At 41.1% G+C, this 20,238-nt stretch overlaps 1 protein-coding gene across 3 annotated transcripts in view; it reads left to right on the top strand.

The window, feature by feature from the left end:
- Window positions 1–20,238, top strand: part of CACNA2D3 (calcium voltage-gated channel auxiliary subunit alpha2delta 3) — a 909,107-nt gene that overhangs the window by 623,744 nt on the left and 265,125 nt on the right. For all 3 annotated transcript variants that reach the window (XM_025272778.3, XM_025272777.3, XM_044933476.2), the window contains exon 13: window positions 2,570–2,703. In XM_025272778.3, coding sequence (XP_025128563.3) covers window positions 2,570–2,703 — 134 coding nt within the window. The remainder of the gene's footprint in view (window positions 1–2,569; window positions 2,704–20,238) is intronic.

Raw genomic sequence — 20,238 nt, 5'->3', positions numbered from 1 at the left:
TGGATGCTTGCTGTCATCCAGCAGTCTTCTTTAAAGCATGTTTTTCCCACTGTGCCTCCAAGAGGAGCCACCTGGAAGCCTTGCACAAACAGTGATCTGGATGGATCTCCCTGTAGGTAGTGCCTGAACTCTGAAGGAGTGCCGCGGTGCACGTGGGCCCCGCTTCAGAATCCTGAGCGAAAGGACAGTCTCATCGGCCACTGGGGCCCAGTTTCCACTGGGATGGGCGAGTCTCTGGCCTTGGCCAGGAGGGTGGAGTGGACAGGAGTGACAATGGATGTTAATTAGCACTGTTCAGAACTGTCACCAGGAAGCCAGAAGCCACATGGTCCCAACCTGGTTTGAGGTTGGTACACCAAATTTAAACCAGCTGGCTTTTGTTTGGAAATGCCCTGGGAGGGTCCTGGTCCTTTCTGGATAACAAAAGGGCTGGCATTTCCTTACCCTGAGCCCTGTATTAAACACTAAGAGGTTCTGTAAACAATATAGCCAGTGCTGTGACAGATCTGGCTTCAGAGGCACACATATTCTCTCTTGTTTGTTGGCAAGTAGAAGCTGGCATAAACTTAATTACAAGGGTCCTTATTTAGAGGCATGGGGAGGAAGCATGACTCTGTGTCCATCCAGTGTCCCCCAGCTTAAAAGGCCTCTGTGACCACTTGCCTGTCGGATAAAGTCTCAACTCCTTTCCAAGATCTTATGTGACCATCCCTCTGCCCATTCTTCTGATCTTGTACCACCTTACCTCTCATCACTCTCCCCCAGCTTTTTACTCCAGCCATTCTTAACTATTATCACTTCCTGGAATGGATCTAACTCTGACTTTGAGCCTTTACTTACATTCCTTGCTTTACCGGACACAGTCTTTAACCCCCCTTTCTCTAGCTAACTGGTCCTCATCCTTCAGGGTTCAGCTGCACTAAGCCTTCCTCAGGATCGCCAAGTGATTGACTCTCTCTCTTCTGGGTGCTTTTCTATAATGTTGATTTTGCTACTTTGTAGTTGCCAGCTTCCACAGACCTCACAGGCCCCAGGAAGCAGGGGTCAGGCTCGTCTAGGTGACCTCTGCTCCCCCAGTGCTAGGCACCAAGACAGCCTTCCATAAGACGCTTGAACAAAGGGCCCCATCCTGGGATCCAGACCTGTGCTCTGTTCAGCCCTTTTCTTCTAACATTTCCTAACCCTTAGCAAAGCCAGCAGGATCCCTAGCCGAACAGGGACATAGCAGTGGCTGAGCAGAATGACCTCTTCACTCTCAGGATGAGAGCATGTTTAGAACTTTTTATGTTACTGAGAAATCATGTCTACCCAGCATATTCAAAAGGCAGGTCTGGTACCACATGAGGGTTGAGCTGGAGTTTCAACCTCAAACACACAAAGGGAACAATTCTGTATAAGCAGAAGGTGTAGATTAAGAGACTTAAGCTTGATTCACCTTCAGTATTTGCCACTTGATACCTGTGAGAATATGGGTGAAATACCTATGCTTGGTCTGCCTCAGTCATCTTATCTTTAAAGTGGGTACAGTCATCCTCACTTCATCATGTTGTCAAGAATAAATGAGGCTAAGCTTATCAAGTGTTTAGCAAATTTTGTGCACCTTAGAAAATTAATTATAGGGGAGAGGGATAAATTGAGAGATTGGGATTGACATGTATACTTCTATATATGAAATAGATAACCAATAAGGATCTACTATATAGCTCAGGGAACTCTTCTCTGTACTCTGTTATGATCTATATGGAAAAAGAATCTAAAAAAGAGTGGAAATATGTGTATGTATAACTGACTCATTTTGCTGTACACCCGAAACTAACACAACATTTTAAACCAACTATACTCCAATAAAAATTTTCAAAAAAGAAAAAATTATTTATAATTATTATTTATAACTATTTATAACAACATGTAACTATAACAGCCTTTAAGTGTTGTGCTTTGTAGTTTTTCCTGAATTTGTAAGTAATTTATTTGGAAATAAATACACTAAAATGAAATTAGGAAGGGGTTTACAAAATTTTATGTAAAGAGGACTCACTCTGGTTTCTACCAGAGAAGGTGTATACATATGTGTATAGACTGAGTGACTAACAGCCTGAGCGACTGTTTAGCGTGGTTTGACTAAACAACAACAAAAAGAAAAGATCAGAAAGAATTCTTCAGTGGATTAATGGGGGATTCTTCTGAGGGATAGAGGCTTCCCTGCTGGCTGGGCTGGTAAAGAATCTGCCTGCAGTGCAGGAGACCGCGGTTCGATTCCTGGGTTGGGAAGCTCCCCTGGAGAAGGGATAGGCTGCCCACTCCAGTATTCTGGCCTGGAGAAGTCCATGGACTGTATAGTCCGTGGAATTGCAAAGAGTCGGGCAAAGAGTGACTTTCACTCTGGGAGATGAGTCTGTGGTTGCTGTTTATTTTATTCCTTTTGCTTGACTGTTCTCTAACATGAACACAGTGCTTGAAATGGGCGATGGTAGAGAGGAGACATGATACTGCCGTGGAGACATGGTGTGGGCCTGCTCCTCAGTTGTAGATCTGCCTGTCTTTACTGAAGGTGCTTCTCCATTGGCAGGATTTTTCACCCAGATCTCCACCTTGGCTGACGTGCAGGAAAATGTCATGGAATACCTCCACGTACTCAGCCGGCCCAAAGTCATCGACCAGGAGCACGATGTGGTGTGGACTGAAGCGTACATTGACAGCACTGTGAGTACCTGGGGGCCGCAGGGGACAACCTGAGGGTGGCTCCTGGCATAGGAGAGTTTCCTTGGGTTTATTCTGAAAGTTGGCGGTTGTATTGTTTCTCCTCAATAACAGGTTCAATGACATCTTTCTTTTTGTACAGTGTGCATCGGTCTCTTGGTAAGTGAGGTTGGTAACAAATCTTAATATCTGAGAATGCAGGAGGCTCTTCTGGAAGGTGTCTGGTCAGCACAGAAAACTCACTTTTGGCTTCTGTCTTCTCTACTTTGTTTCCTGTCTCACAAGTGTACAAATTCTCTCATTGTGGCAATGATAACAGACAAGTTAGATTGAGTCCTCACCATCATTGGAGAAGCTCAGTCCTAGGAATGAATCTTGGGTCTCAACTTGGGAACGTGGAACCAAAGCTCAGTTCTGATAGTGAGTCGGAGCCACTGTAGAGACCACAGCTGCCTTTTCCTCCCGTGGACAAGTGAGAAGGTGCTTCCTTGGTGACTGTATGGGTAGCGATTGTTATTGCAACTGTGGCCATGGGCTCATTCTAAAGCTAAATTCCAAGCAAAAAAGGTTCTAATGTTGAATTAGTTTGAAGGAAGTAGCATTGCCAATCATCAAGTAATGGCTCAATGGCCGAGTTTCTTGTATAATTGCTGTGTGATTTTTCATAGACATAATGAGTCTGATGGAGTAGCATTTTTTCATTTATTGATTGTAAATGTTCTCAAAGGGCCCCTCTCCCATCATTTGTGTCAGGATTAACATCACATCAATTACTATAACCCAGACACAGCCATCCTCAAGAGTGATCTCAATGGCTGCTGTGGGCTGGGTTTTCTCTCCATGAATTCTCTCATTCCTGCTGCTTTTCTGGCAGCTGCAGGCAAATGCAGGGCAGGAGCAGCATGTGAGAACCCATCCTTGGGGACAGCACAGCAGTCTGTACCCACCCCCCACAAAGCCTTAAAGCATACAATGGGACCTTGGAAATATGAACTGGTCAGGAAAGGGTAGCCCTCTCCCAGGAGAAATCACCCTGAGCAGAGATGGGTCTTAAGCTGAAAAATTTAATAGTTCTTGTGTAGGAGAGACCAGGGAGACTGTGGGATTTTATCATGTCCAGAGTCTGACCCCAGTTTGGTTTAGAATCATAGAAGTGAAATAATTAAGCCACCCATTTGTGTCAGCATCATACTAGCCGTAATAACAGAATAACAATGGTGATGGTTTCATCTCTTCCTTGTACATGTGGTTGGTAAGGCCAGGGAAGAGGAGAGGAGGAGGGTGGCCAGCCAGGATCAGAGTGATCCAGACATGCAGTGGTTCTTTGTACAAACTCTTAACAGCCAGTTGGGTCTGTCATTTTGTTTCATCCATCTAAAAAATATAGAACAGAGTCTCTATGGGACCATCACTTGGATACGTAGAAAGGTCAGTGAAGTTCCAAAAAAAAAAAGACCTACCTACATATGGAAATTTTTATGTCATAAAGGCACCATCTCTAACCAGTGGGGCTAGGATGGGCTTAATAACTGCTTTTGGGGAAACTAGATGGCTATTGAGAAAAAGATAGAATTAGTTATTTTCTTCACATCATGCCCAGGAAAGAAATCCAAGGGGATCAGAGGCCTAAACTGTCAAAAATGAAACAATATAAGCAGTAGAACAAAAATCTAGTGAGGTATTCTATAATATGAGTCCAGAGAAAGGCTTTAACAATGACTCCAAGATCCAGATGCAACATAAAGAAAAATAGGTTTGACTACTAATATAAACAAAACCCCACACGCTAGTAAAGTAATGCTCAAAATTCTCCGAGCCAGGCTTCAGCAATATGTGAACCGTGAACTTCCTGATTTTCAAGCTGGTTTTAGAAAAGGAAGAGGAACCAGAGATCAAATTGCCAACATCCGCTGGATCATAGAAAAAGCAAGACAGTTCCAGAAAAACATCTATTTCTGCTTTATTGACTATGCCAAATCCTTTGACTGTGTGGATCACAATAAACTGTGGAAAATTCTGAAAGAGATGGGAATACCAGACCACCTGACCTGCCTCTTGAGAAATTTGTATGCAGGTCAGGAAGCAACAGTTAGAACTGGACATGGAACAACAGACTGGTTCCAAATAGGAAAAGGAGTACATCAAGGCTGTATACTGTCACCCTGTTTATTTAACTTCTATGCAGAGTACATCATGAGAAACGCTGGACTGGAAGAAACACAAGCTGGAATCAAGATTGCCGGGAGAAATATCAATAACCTCAGATATGCAGATGACACCACCCTTATGGCAGAAAGTGAAGAGGAACTCAAAAGCCTCTTGATGAAAGTGAAAGTGGAGAGTGAAAAAGTTGGCTTAAAGCTCAACATTCAGAAAACGAAGATCATGGCATCCGGTCCCATCACTTCATGGGAAATAGATGGGGAACCAGTGGAAACAGTGTCAGACTTTATTTTTCTGGACTCCAAAATCACTATAGATGGTGACTGCAGCCATGAAATGAAAAGACGCTTACTCCTTGGAAGGAAAGTTATGGCCAACCTAGAGAGCATATGGAAAAGCAGAGACATTACTTTGCCAACAAAGGTCCGTCTAGTCAAGGCTATGGTTTTTCCAGTGGTCATGTATGGATGTGAGAGTTGGACCGTGAAGAAGGCTGAGCACCGAAGAATTGATGCTTTTGAACTGTGGTGTTGGAGAAGACTCTTGAGAGTCCCTTGGACTGCAAGGAGATCCAACCAGTCCATTCTGAAGGAGATCAGCCCTGGGATTTCTTTGGAAGGACTGATGCTAAAGCTGAAACTCCAGTACTTTGGCCACCTCATGCAAAGAGTTGACTCATTGGAAAAGACTCTGATGCTGGGAGGGATTGAGGACAGGAGGAGAAGGGGATGACAGAGGATGAGATGGCTGGATGGCATCACTGACTTGATGGACGTGAGTCTGAGTGAACTCCGGGAGTTGGTGATGGACAGGGAGGCCTGGCGTGCTGCGATTCATGCGGTTGCAAAGAGTCGGACACGACTGAGCGACTGATCTGATCTGATCTGATCTGATAAACAAAACCCAACTTTTGTTAAGGAAAAAATCACTGGAAGCAAAGTCAAAAACAAATGGTAAAATAGGAGAAAATATATGCAACGTATAGCACATATAAAGAATAATTCAAATGTGTAAAGAACTTTCAAAAATTAAAGGGAAAACCCCAAAATTCCTATTGAAAAAAAATGAACAAAAGACATGAGCAGACAATTCCCACAAAAATAATAAAAATAATTTTTTAAAATATGAAGTATGTACAACTTTATACATGGTAAGAAAAAGGCAAATAAAAGCATGGTGAGATACCATGTCTTTCACCTATCAGAGTACCAAAAATTAAAAGCTTAATTTTGTTGGTGCAGCTGTGGGAAAGAGACACTTGTGTGTTGCTTGTGGGATGATAGAATGGGGCGTTTCTAGGAAGGAAGATGTACATTCACCCTTTGAACCAGGAATCCTACTTCTAGGAATTAACCCTGAAAGTAAACCTCCAACAATCCAAAAATACATATGCACAAGTTTGTTCACTGCAGAATTGCTTGTAATTTCAAAATATTGAACCTGGAGAAGGGATTGGCTGCCCACTCTAGTATTCTTGCCTAGGGAATTCCATGGACAGAAGAGCCTGTGGGCTTTATATAGTCCATGGTGTTGTAAGAGTTGGACACGACTGACTGATTTTCACTTTCAGAATATTGAAAGTTACTTAAATCCCCAACCATAAGAGATCAATTGCATAAACTCTGGTACATGGATGTAATGGAGTCTTACTGTTAAAAATAAAACAGAAAAAAAGCCTACCAGACGATAAAGTCGTGTCAAAAGGCCCAGGAATCAGTGTGAATGGGCTCTCAGTGGTCAGCTCTGGGACAGTTTGAACCTCAAAATTTAAAAAAAAGTAGAATAATGGACTATAACCTGAATAAAACAAAAATCCATGTGTTCTAGATAAATAAACACATTTCAGACAGATGAACTACATAGATGATGGAAGTGTGTGTGAAGGAGTGGAGTGTCCAGTGGGCAATGGAATGCTGCCTGGTGAGTGTGGAGGGAGGGAGTCATTAGACTGAAAATCACCAGTGGACAGCCATTTTAGTAAAGAATGATTAGGGCAGTAGTCATCCAAGGATGCTAAGCCTAGGGGAAAGTTTGATGATGGGTGGGATAGTTTCATGGTCTCAAAGTGCTTCCCTAGAGATTTTTGACTAGTTGGGAGGGGAGGAAAACAGTGAGAGAGAATCCAGCAAGATCTTGAGTTGGGTCATCAAATTAGTGTCACCAATGAGAGGCTGATGGACACTGTGCCTTTGGTGAAGGACACATCACACATAGAGTATCCAGGCTGGGGTTACATAACCTGAAGATCCTGGGGAGGAAGAGGACAGAGCTTTGTCTTAATGTAACATCTAGCTTTAGATAATGTTAATTATTTAAATAAATTCCTCTAGATTTACTAATCACATACATACATACATAGTTACACACATATATAGATCAATGCAAAGAAATAGAGGAAAACAACAGAATGGGAAGGACTAGAGATCTCTTCAAGAAAATTAGAGATACCAAGGGAACATTTCATGCAAAGATGGGGTCGATAAAGGACAGAAATGGTATGGACCTAACAGAAGCAGAAGATATTAAGAAGAGGTGGAAAGAATACATAGAAGAACTGTACAAAAAAGATCTTCACGACCAAGATAATCACGATGGTGTGATCACTGACCTAGGCCAGACATCCTGGAATGTGAAGTCAAGTGGGCCCTAGGAAGTATCACTATGAACAAAGCTAGTGGAGGTGATGGAATTCCAGTTGAGCTATTTCAAATCCTGAAAGATGATGCTGTGAAAGTGCTGCACTCAATATGCCAGCAAATGTGGAAAACTCGGCCGTGGCCACAGGACTGGAAAAGGTCAGTTTTCATTCCAATCCCAAAGAAAGGCAAGGCCAAAGAATGCTCAAACTACCACACAATTGCACTCATCTCACATACTAGTAAAGTAATGCTCAAAATTCTCCAAGCCAGGCTTTAGCAATACGTGAACCACAATGTTCAAGCTGGTTTTAGAAAAGGCAGAGGAACCAGAGATCAAATTGCCAACATCCGCTGGATCATCGAAAAAGCAAGAGAGTTCCAGAAAAACATCTATTTCTGCTTTATTGACTATGCCAAAGCCTTTGACTGTGTGGATCACAATAAACGGTGGAAAAAGATGAGAAAGAGATGAGAATACCAGACCACCTGACCTGCCTCTTGAGAAACCTGTATGCAGGTCAGGAAGCAACAGTTAGAACTGGACATGGAACAACAGACTGGTTTCAAATAGGAAAAGGAGTACATCAAGGCTGTATATTGTCACCCTGCTTATTTAACTTCTATGCAGAGTACATCATGAGAAACACTGGGCTGGAAGAAGCACAAACTGGAATCAAGATTGTGGGGAGAAATATCAATAACCTCAGATATGCAGATGACACCACCCTTATAGCAGAAAGTGAAGAGGAACTCAAAAGCCTCTTGATGAAAGTGAAAGAGGAGAGGGGAAAAGTTGGCTTAAAGTTCAACATTCAGAAAACTAAGATCATGGCATCCGGTCCCACCACTTCATGGGAAATAGATGGGGAAACAGTGGAAACAGTGTCAGACTTTATTTTTCTGGGCTCCAAAATCACTACAGATGGTGACTGCAGCCATGAAATTACAAGACGCTTACTCTTTGGAAGGAAAGTTACGACCAACCTAGAGAGCATATTCAAAAGCAGAGACATTGCTTTGCCAACAAAGGTCTGTCTAGTCAAGGCTATGGTTTTTCCTGTGGTCATGTATGGATGTGAGAGTTGGACTGTGAAGAAAGCTGAGCGCCAAAGAATTGATGCTTTTGAACTGTGGTGTTGGAGAAGAGTCTTGAGAGTCCCTTGGACTGCAAGGAGAGCCAACCAATCCATTCTAAAGGAGATCAGCCCTGGGTGTTCTTTGGAAGGAATGATGCTAAAGCTGAAACTCCAGTACTTTGGCCACCTCATGCAAAGAGTTGACTCATTGGAAAAGACTCTAATGCTGGGAGGGATTGGGGGCAGGAGGAGAAGGGGACGAGAGAGGATGAGGTGGCTGGATGGCATCCCTGACGCAATGGACGTGAGTTTGAGTGAACTCCGGAAGTTGGTTATGGACAGGGAGGCCTGGCATGCTGGGATTCATGGGGTCGCAAAGAGTCGGACATGACTGAACAACTGAACTGAACTGAACTGATATGTTTATATATTGGGAGCAGTTACAAGAGAGGGAAAACCCATGCTACTGCTGCTTTTCCACTAAAGAACTGACAGAAGAGGCAGAGAAAAAGGTCTGGAAGCAGCTCGGGGCAAACAGTGCAGAGACATTGTCTTTGAAATCTTGTGCTTCATCTTAAACATTTACATGAAACTTGCATTCTGTGCCATGATCATCCTTACTTACTTTAAAATAAAATAATGCTTTAAGTGGCTCATTATTAATTAAAATGCTAGGTCAAGATGACTGAGCTCATTTTTTCTGTCTCTTCAAGAATGTTTTGATGTACATAAAACTAAACCCCCAGAATACGCTTATCCCTGAAGTGATAGCTCAGCACTGCCTCTGTGTTCCCTCTTTGCAAATAACCCTGATAAATTAATCCCCTAGTAGAATGTTCTGAAGGTTCTTTATCATCTTGGTGGTTTTGAGAAACCTGTTGAGCTAGTAAGGACATTGGGAATGCCATCTTCCTCTTGGCCTGTTTGGATGAGGAGAAAGTAGCTACTGCTCCAACAGGTGCCTCTCTGGCCAAGGAAGCAACACCTCTTCAGACTAGTCCTCTGGGCCTATAACAACCAGGGCAAGGGGAGATTCCCTTTGTTATTTGCATGGAGTCAAAATTGGAATCATATGGTAAACTCACCTGCAGAGTCTCAATTCTAAGATGAGGCCACCAACTTTGGAACCAACCAGAAGACAAAGAGGGTGTGGGAATCAGCAATTCCAAGTTCATTACCACCTGACCCATCCAAGACAGTCTCAATCCAGGATTACCCTAATGTCCCAGCTTGTGGTAATAAAAGAGACCAAACTCAGGAGCACTTGGCACTGGGCCTGGTGACCCCATTTTAATAAAGTGCTTTGGAATTATTTTTGATATTTGAACATATTATCTACCTTAGCAACTTTCTTTAGAGTCTTTCCAAGACATTTATTTACATAGTCACAGAATAACAATTTTCTTTTTACATTCATAATATAAGAATTTCAATAAGGTTGAATTAATTTATATGATTATGGTAAAATTGCATCTGTTCTTTATCATAACATTTCTGCTAAACAGCAGTGTCTCCAAGAGCCTGGTTCTCCTTGTGACATTGTAGTCTGAAGGTGGTTTTGATTCCATTAGGACTTGTGAACCTACTGATTTATTTATCATTTTACCAAATACTAAGAAAGTAGGTTGATTATCAAGTAAATTTGAACACTCGATCCCACAAGTTTGCTTAATTAATATGGTCTTAAAAATCTTCTTTCTGTTTGGTCATCTTATGAAAGGCAAAAATAATTCCTTCTTTGCTTGACTCATCAGTTATGGTTGAAAACCCTGCAGCAACAAATATAATAATATAATTGATTTAATACTTAAGTGAATAGGTTGAAATGACCTGCGAGGATAGTGCTTTCCCTCCTTATTAATTATACATGAATTTATACAGTTCTAGGTCTGGACAAGATCAAGATAAAAGTTTGTGAAGAGAAGCTGAGTTTGGATTTTTATGCATGAGAATCCAGGGTTGCAATTAATCCAGCCTGATCTAAAATCAAGATGGACAAAATTTTCCTTTCAAAATCCATTCTCCCTGACTGTTACCACTGGTCTGATTAAATATTCTGTTTCCTGCCTGGCTGTTCTGTTCAATTTGCTCTCGTGGTAAAGCCCAAATAAATGAATTAATGTTAGCAGCATTAATTATGTTTAATCTAATAAGATCTCATGTATTAATTGACAAAACAGCAAACACTAGAATTCTGAAATTCGTGGGCTTCTCATTTGAATACAAGTTGTGCTGCATAGTCATTATCTCTTAGGTGCACAGCAAAAAAGCATTAACAGTGGAATTTGTTCCATTTGTAAGCAGATGACTTGTATTTTCCAGTTGGGTCCTAATCACCTTGGGGATGCTGCCCAACTTGCTGTGCATCAGACTGAGGAAGCATCAGCATTCCTGATGAACCCCTCCAGGGGAGTTTGCACAGACCACAGTGACTCTCAGAAGGGAAGCAAAGAAATCTTTCAGAAAACAGTGGGAAAGTGACCATTTAAAATAATGAGAATTCATTACCAAGTCCCCCTGCCCCTCCCCTCTGCTGGTAATACAATTCTGTATGAAATTTGGAGGAACTTTCAAACCAATTTAGTTATGTTTGCAAATTGGACATGTATCCCTCCTCCTCACCCCCCACTAAGTCCAACTTGGAGAAAATGCTTTGCATTTGATAAATTGCGCATTTAGTTTGGTTTCCCGTCTTAGAATGGCACCTAGGCCATTTAGGAGTCGTTTGGGTGATTGCTTTAGGCGACAATATCTTACTGCCTAGAAGCAATTACTCAGAGGGTCGAAGCCATCATAAGGAAGTTATTGGGGCTTAGAAGCTGAATCTACGGTGTTTTTCCCAAGACACCACTGCATATCAAAGAAGTTCAAATCGTCAGAGCAAAAAGACACACGTAAAGAGAAACATAAACCGTCCTGCTGGGTTGTGGAACAGAGAATGCCATCTGCGTTACATGGCATGGAGGAAACTGATTACGTTGGGACCTCTATTTCATAGCAGATGGGTTCATTAAATTTAATAGCCTCCAGAGCCTTTAGAAACCGTGTTAAAAACATGCAGAGCATGCTGTGACAGTTCACTTCTGGCCCTACAGTCATTATAATTCTGGCATAGACTATAAATATTACAGTACTTTATTTCCATTGAAACAGATTACTATTATAGTTATTTTTTTTTGCTAGGGATGGTGATGTTAAAAATGAGTGCATTCCTGATTTCTGGTGCTATTTATATTCATCCAAATATTCTCTTCCATATATTTAAAATTTTTATATTAAATAGAATGTTGTTAGGTCAACTTTTTTTTTTCTTCTTTGAATTGGTATTACAAAACTATGAACCAAAGGTATAAAATTATTTTCTTTATTTAGGAAAGATGTTCTAACACCCTGTTTGGATGACTGTCAACTAGCAGAAAAGTTTGGGGCTGAAAATGAAAACAAAATTGTTTAGATTTCAAGTTTTCTTTTTTTTTTTTAGATTTTTAGATTTGCTGTTGTTTCTGCTATTATGGTATAATAATTTTCAACTATCTGTAATGAAAGGATAACTTCTGGAAATAAACTCTTAAACAAAATCACTAAGTCTGAATAACAATTTAGCATGATAGATTATTCAGCAGTCTTTGTTTACAAGTGACAGTACCAACTCAAAGCAGTAAAGGTCATAAAGGGAATTTGTTGATCTAGAGTCAAGATATCTATGTAGTTCTCTCTTGAGGCATGACTAGATTTAGGGATCAATTCTGTTTATTTTGACTTGTTCCTTGACTCTGATTCGGTTATTCCCAGCAGGCTCTCTTTACTGGGTAACAAAGATGGTCTGTACCATCCACTAACTTTCATTATCTTTATAGTCCCTTTCCTTCCAGCCTCTGTGTCAAGCTTGTAAGAGATTGTTTGACTCACAACCCCATACTGAGAGGAGAGATGGAGCTACTCACTGATGGTCTGAATATCACAGAGTGGGGGAGAAAACAGTCCCAAAGGGAATTGATACTGGAGGGACTGAGAAATAATAGAGTCCTGCATGTGGCTTGTTTGTAGAGTCTAAAACTAATCTGTGACCAGATCACATTTCCCATTGGTATGCTGCTGCTGCTGCTGCTGCTAAGTCGCTTCAGTCATGTCCGACTCTGCGACCCCATTGGTAGGTATGGTGGTATGGTATTCATCATGGTTCCATGCTTCTAGGCAATGGAGCCCTTTATCTGTGTTAATCAAAGGTTTCCATGGGTCCTTGATAAGTCAGGCGTATAGACACAGAGTACTTTGGTAGATAATGTACTGTGCCTTTACAACAGGGTACTGGGATGGGTCCAGTTAGGAAAGATTAGAAGCTTGTAAATATGGTTCTATTATAAAACCAAATACTATTTTCATATTTTCGGGAAACCATCATTCATGGGTGAAACATAGTCTTCTCCAAGATGTAGTACTTTACACGGTGCCCTAGGTCAAACCCAAGAGAGAGGAGCTCTGTGTTTGTGTATCCGAGTTCATTTTAGAGCAAAGGGTGTAACTTACTCTAGCCCATGGTTCCACTGAGGTCAGATGTCTGCCATCCAGTCATCTAGGGATGAGAAAAGGTCACGTGATAGAAACAAGTCAGACAAGGCTGTGAATAGCAGATTCTAAAAGAAATCTCTTTCTTACTGGAGTGTCAAAAAGTTGGCATTTCTAGGTTTCTGTCTTTCTATCTAAGTCTTCTATAAGTTGCATCACCAACTGGGCTCTAATACTAACTCTTGGGAGCATGTCTCCTTTCCTCTTTTATTCCTAGACTCATGGCTTCATTTTAGCCCATGTTGCCCAGACAGATATCCCCAGTCCTCTCTTGCCTCCCACATCTTTGACCCTGCCCTCTCTCCATCCAGCATCCTGCTATGTGGGTGGTAGGAACCTCTCTCCTTTGTGCCTTGGGAGAGCTGAGGAAGGTATTTTGGCCACCACAACCAAATTTGCACTGCTTTTTTCCCCTTCACAGCCCAGATATTTGGGCAGCTTAGATTCTCAGAGCTGATTCTCATGCTTTAAACTAAAATGAACACATTCCTCTTATTACCAGCATGAAGAACAATTAAAATAATCCCAGAGAGTCAGCCTGTGGCTTGATATCAACTGCCAGTTTCTCTTCTCTTGCTATACACAGGATTTTCCCCCATGTAAAATATTTAATTCTTTTACTCTTAAAACATCAGGTTTGCTGTGCCAAATATAAATGTATTTTCTATGAGGCCATGCCTCAGAGATACTGTAGATAAAAATATTTCAACTGACTTTGGCTCTTAAACTGCTTCTGTTGAATAGTGTCAGAAGACCACTATTTTGCTTCCTCTTGCCATTAAAACGTAGTCCTTCCTGGCCTTTGACACCTGCTTGTGAGCAGTGTGGCACCTGGGAGCTCCTTCGATCTTAACCTGCTGATGATATGCCCTCCTATTACATGTCCAGACCAAGCATGAGGCTCCGTGCTAGTTCCTCAGGGGAAATTCTCTCTTCTTCTGAACAAAGAAAAAGGGGGGGAAAGCAAAGACAATAGTTTATTCAGGCAAAAGGAACATGTTTTCAGATCAATTTCCATTATGCCTAATCAAAAAATCTGGAACATCAACATGTTTGCTGGTGGGTGGAAACAACTATTAATCACTCTTATAACTGATTTCTCTTCTGAGTGATCAAATTAGCGGTGGCCTGAGATGAAGCAAAGCTGAGTACTCTCATCCCACAGTCTGTTTTTCTCCCACTGTTAAGGAGCAAATGTTTCCATGGGAAGGATCCTTCCTTTGAGAACGACAGGATTCAGGTGCCCTGCTTATTCATCAGTTGACCTCCCATGATGTTCCAGTGGAAGAATTTAGTGAGTAGAGGTGTCCTTACACATTACCCACTGTTAAAATGCAAAATAATTTTAAAATAAGGTTTTGGCACCGCCAGAATTATATTTGGTTGTTGGGTATATAGTGAGTATTCAGGAAGTCCTTACAAATAATGTTTTACATTAGTTTTGCATTTCCTGGTTTTCAGTTTACTTTCCTGGATGTTACCTCCAAGTGAAGACACTTGATCATGAAGATCATTATCAACAGAACCCCACCATCACCGACTTCTCTCCCTCACTCTCAAAACATCAGCCATACTGGTTGCCTTTGTTTGTTTGAACTCCCCAAGACTTTCTCCTTTTTCTCGGCCTTTGAACAATCTTCTTCTGAACTGGAAAGACTGCCCTCCCATTCTGCTCCTTTACTGGGGGGAAAATTATTCCCGTTTTCTATGTCTCAGCTAAAATGTCCTCGTCATATGCCTATTGACCTTCCATCTCAGATTCCTATCTATTTTCTTCATAGAAAATATGATCATTTATAATTATAATTATTTTAAGTAAGCACCTAGACATTTTTTCCCTCTTTAAAAATTGTTTTTGGTTGGTATTCCCAATGATAATGTAAGAACTGGGGCAAAGTCTGTCTTGTATCCCTGTAGCCTAGCTCTCTGCCTGGCACACAATACCACACACTCAGTATTTAGCTCAGAGAAGCCAATACGAGATTTATTTTTAGTCATACCACCAGTCTCTTTTTCACTACTTGCTAGAGTTTGTTTCTTCCACTCTACGCTAAAGTACAATGAGACACTAAGAACTAGGGAAAAATAATAAAGAATATTGACTCCAAAGTAGATGGTGGTACCAAGACAGAGTTTCAAATATTATTTGTGAAATACAGTGGTCATACTTGTCTTTCCTTTTGAATACCTAGCTGAATGATCAAGTTTAGGTCTAAAGCAGTTGGTTTTTCTGAATGCCAGCTTAAGGTACTCAGTGGCAGTCACTGATTTTAGATGGAACAACGGAGAGCTTCTGGGAGTGAACCAGATTTCTGCAGTGCTCCCTTTCTATGTGTGTTGTTAAAAGCAATATGCTGGGGAAAGGGTTGATTGCTTGAGGCATATTGTTTATACTACATTACTTAGGTCTGATGGAAAAGTTCCTAACGGTGGTTTTCTTGCTAAAGATATGGTTTATGGATGAAGAATGGAATGTGATTTTTTTGGTCAGGCATCATCATAATTTAGGTGGACTCCAAAGAAACTTGATATTGGGAGAGGCCGGCAAAAATATTCAGGTCCGTGGAACTCCTTTAGCATTAACAGTCAATTCTCCTTCAAAATATAAATGCTGTCTGCTTTAAATTACTGTCCTGATTCAGGCCAAGTTAATTACTCTGGGCCAGACTGGAAAGGAAAATTCCCAGAAAGTCTGATATGATAGAATGGTAGTATGTTTTCTGAAGACATTGAGAAATGCTTAATGAATTAGTATTTCAATTTAACTTTTGCAACAGAATACTAAGGGAATGAGAGGGGGAAAAAATCATAGCTTTTTGGCAGCTGTTTGCCATCATAGCACTTGACAATCTGCTTCTTATTTAGTTTTCTGTTATGTGAAAGCATGGAATTCTCAAGTTAAGAAATATTGATCACTGCATGACAATACATATGTAACAAAACTGTATTGTGTTAAAAAAGCTCTCCTTTTAAAGTGAGATTACTGACTCTATTTTGTTATTAAAATATGTGGGTCATTTTACTTCGAAAATAAAGTGGTTTTGTTAAACTGAAGTTATTTAAAGGTTAAAATAATCTTAATTTTAACTATTAATATTATTAAGAACAGATTTTTCAACCAAGTACAACTAAATGCAAACAAGAACAAACTTGGAAAAGAAAATTGGTGGCTGGAAATGCAAAAATGTGTTGAGGGCTGTATCTTTGGCCATAATACATAGGTTCACAGCGGCCCTTTGCTATATTGGCAGAACCATACATTTTTGAAGGTCTGTTGATTTCCCCAGACTTCATGGAATCTAAACGAAGTGTGTCAATTTCCCATTTTTCTTGCGATGATAAGCCAACCTAGGGCTGAATTAAGAGCACTCAGAATGTGTGGACTTTATGGCCCTTGTTGGGAGGAATAAGTTTCTCTTCTTTAGGTTCTTTTGGCTGGTGTAAGAATTAAACAGACATGAGACAGACTAATAGAAGAAAATCAAACAAAAGTTTAATAATAGGGATGCATAGGAGAGACCCAGGAAAACTGAGTATCTTGCCAAAATGGCTGAAATTCTTGCCTTAAATATCATCTTCAGCTAAAGACAAAAAAGATGGTGAGCAGTAGTTTGGGATTTCAGAGGGGAGGAAAACAAGGAGCATGGAGATGGAAAAGGAAACGTTTGGTAAGTAAATGTTAGCTGCGCCACATAGAGACAAGGGACAGAGAGTAGCTCGGACCTCTGAAGAGTTTTCCTCACCACACCTAGTCCATATTCTTTGTGTGTATCTCCCATGAAGCTCTCTTCTGGAAACAGGCTGTCTATCTAAATTCTTTCTGGCAGTTAGGGGGAAAGTCAAGGTTTCTTTCTGAGTCATTTGGGGCTTGAATATTAGAGAGGAAATGGCACCCCACTCCAGTATTCTTGCCTAGAGAATCCTGTGGACAACAGAGCCTGGTGGGCTGCCGTCTATGGGGTCACACAGAGTCGGACACGACTGAAGCGACTTAACATGAATATTATTATTATTATTATTTTCAGCTCACAATAATCCTCATGCCAATGAGACATTTTAGCAAGTTTTGCTCCCCTACACCCTCTTATCAGTTATATTGCTCCTTCTCTGTAGTTGTTAGCAAATAAGAGCATCTACTCTGGCCATATGTTCTAGGGACACTTATGGAACCAGATGTTTGGTTACCTAGTTCACTGACTAAACACCTATTAAGTTGAGGGCCAGTCCCTATACTGGGCACTACTGTGTCACAGATTTCATTTTTAGGAAATATGGCTTAAGTCCCTTCAGTGAACAATCCCAATTAGGTAATTTAAAATTTATTAGATTATTTTTCATAGTGATTGGTGTGCTCAGTCATGTCTGACTCTTTACAACCCCATAGAGTGTAGCCTGTCAGGCTCCTCTGTCCATGGAGTTCTTCCAGGCAAGAATACTGGAGCAGGTTGTCATTTCCTATTCCAGGGAATCTTCCTGACCCAGGGATTGAACCTGCGTCTCTTGTGTCTCCTGCATTGGCAGGCGGGTTCTTTACCATACCACTTGTGAAGCCACCTTCAGTATTTAAGGGCAAGGGATATTTGTCCTCTCACAATCTTCTAGGTTATGGTGAAAACAGATCTCAGACAAATTCTTCCTCCCATGGAAACATTTATTGGAAGCATGCACAAAAGCCAACTAACTTCTGAAAGTTCAAGTCCCAGCTCTGTGTCCTTTTAGATGTTCTGATGACATCTTGCATCAGAACAAATGCATTATTTGCATAAGTCAGTTTAATCTTCTGTTTGGAGTCAGGTGACTGAAAAGCTGGAGTCAGCAACTGGAGGCAAGACTGTTTAATAATCAGGCATGGGGCACTATTCCTAAAGATAGAGCCTGTCGAGCTCTCAAAGCCTTTATGTGGGTTCAAGCAGAGAAAGGCTGAGCCTTGGCAGTCTATGAAACCAATCCACAAAGAATGGATACCTCTAATTTAGCAATAAAATAATTTCTAATGCCCGTTATGGTAATTGACGAAACCTCTGGTATTAGAAATCAATAACTAAGATACATTGCTTTTTGCTTATATACTAGCTGGAATGTATAGTCCTGATTAGGGCAGTTGACTACCTCTGAGATATAGATTGCAGTGAGAGACAAATTTATATCACACCATCTATGCTGAAGTATTCTAAAGTAAGTTATATACCACAGGGCTTCCCTGGTGGCTCAGTGATAATTAAAAAAACAAACAACAACAACAACAACAAAAAACACCTGCCAATGCAGGAGAAAAGTTTGATTCCTAGCCAGGGAAGACGTCACATGCAGTAGACCAGCTAAGCCCATGTACCACAACTACTGAGCCAGTGCTCTAGAGCTCGGGAGCTGCAGTTACCGAGCGCATGCTGCAAGTACTGAAGCCCAGGTGTCCTGGAAACAGTGCTCTGCATACAAGAGAATCCACTGTAATGAGAAGCCTGAGCACCGCAACTCAAGAGTAGCCCCTGCTCACTGCAACTACAGGAGAGCCCATGCAGCAGTGAAGACCCAACACAGCCAAAAATAAATAAATAAAATTTAAATAGATTGCACACCACATAGCAGTGATATATTATATACAATCAGGGTTTCTTCTCTGTGAAATGGGAATAATACTAGTGCTGATCTCATAGAGTGAAGATTAAAAATTGTAAGACTGCTTAGTACCATGTCAGATACATAGCAGGAATTCCATAAATGGTCATCGTTATTATCTGGAAATTCCAAATAGCATTATTTACTGTTCCATACATAGAGTCTTAGGGAATGAACTCTTCCTTCATTTTATTTGAGACCTGCCAAATTCTGGCATTCTCCAAAAGAAAGGGGAGAGAATTGGTCATGCATTTATTTCCCTTCCCAGCAGAAGGGAGTCACCTTCACTCTTTGCAGCGACATCCCTACTCTTAAGTGGTGTGTCCAGCTTGTCTTGCCTGGAAGCTCCATTCTGTGCTTAAGAATGAGAGAAAAACAGTGCCCCTCTCTGTCTCAGACATCTTTATGATGGTGTCATTTAGAAACAACTAGAATAAGACGTCATTACTATGCTAGAATCTCATGCTATGGCTGGCAGGTATGGATCAAGAAACTCAGGAGGAAAAGCTGAGCTGTGAAAACTGATGGTGACCCCCAGGAGCATCCTCCCCAACAGTGCAGTTAGCTAGGCCTTATTTGAGCAGCACAGTTCGAATAACTGGAATGCTAGAGCCCTCGGTGTGGGGCACTTAAAATGCACCGAGACCCTGTACTGAGTGCTTTTGCATTCTGGTTAGATGGACCTTATTATCTCCATCCCCCCCATGAGCAAGCCTAGGTTTAGAGAGACTGAGGAATGTGCCCAAGGAGATGGGACGAGTAGTGGAACGAGTGGATTCAGGCCTCGGTTGCCTCCCTGTTGGTAAGGCCTTTTCTCTCTGATGGGACATGGTGGGGGGTATCTCACATGTATGTATGTGCTCTGATGAAGAGCTAGCCCAAATGGCTACATTACCTGGTGGGGGGTATCTCACATGTATGTATGTGCTCTGATGAAGAGCTAGCCCAAATGGCTACATTACCAATGCCAAAGTCTTTAAAATGCCTGATGTGAGATTAGAAATGTCTTTCCCATTCCCACAAGCCTGAGTTACATTGCTTCTACTGAATTTTAAAAATCTCACAGAACCGCTTTGGAATATGAAGACAGGGAGCCTTGACTTATCCTGAATTAGGTTCTCGTAGTTTGGCAACCCAAGATAGGAAACTTTAAATTTTGTAACTTGTATCTCTCACATGGAGAGTTTTCTGTGCTGTATTAAATGACAGAAGGAAAACTCAGCTCATCACACTTGTACAAGAAACCACAGCATTCCTGGGTTTAAATCTGGAGTCATAACAATTCTATTTGATGGGCTTTTAAATATCCTGGAATTTGCATTTTGAATGTGTTATACATCACAAAAGGATTTTGATGGTGTTATCACAGCAAATGCTGTAATCATATCCTATAATTTATATAACACCAACTGCTGTCACTGTGTCAAAAATCATGATACGCTATTCCTGATCTATACAGCTTCTCTTCTGAAGGAAAT

Source organism: Bubalus bubalis, chromosome 21, assembly GCF_019923935.1.
Source record: "Bubalus bubalis isolate 160015118507 breed Murrah chromosome 21, NDDB_SH_1, whole genome shotgun sequence".
NCBI classification, from domain to species: Eukaryota; Metazoa; Chordata; class Mammalia; order Artiodactyla; family Bovidae; genus Bubalus; species Bubalus bubalis.
This window is presented reverse-complemented; position numbering and strand designations above follow the sequence as displayed.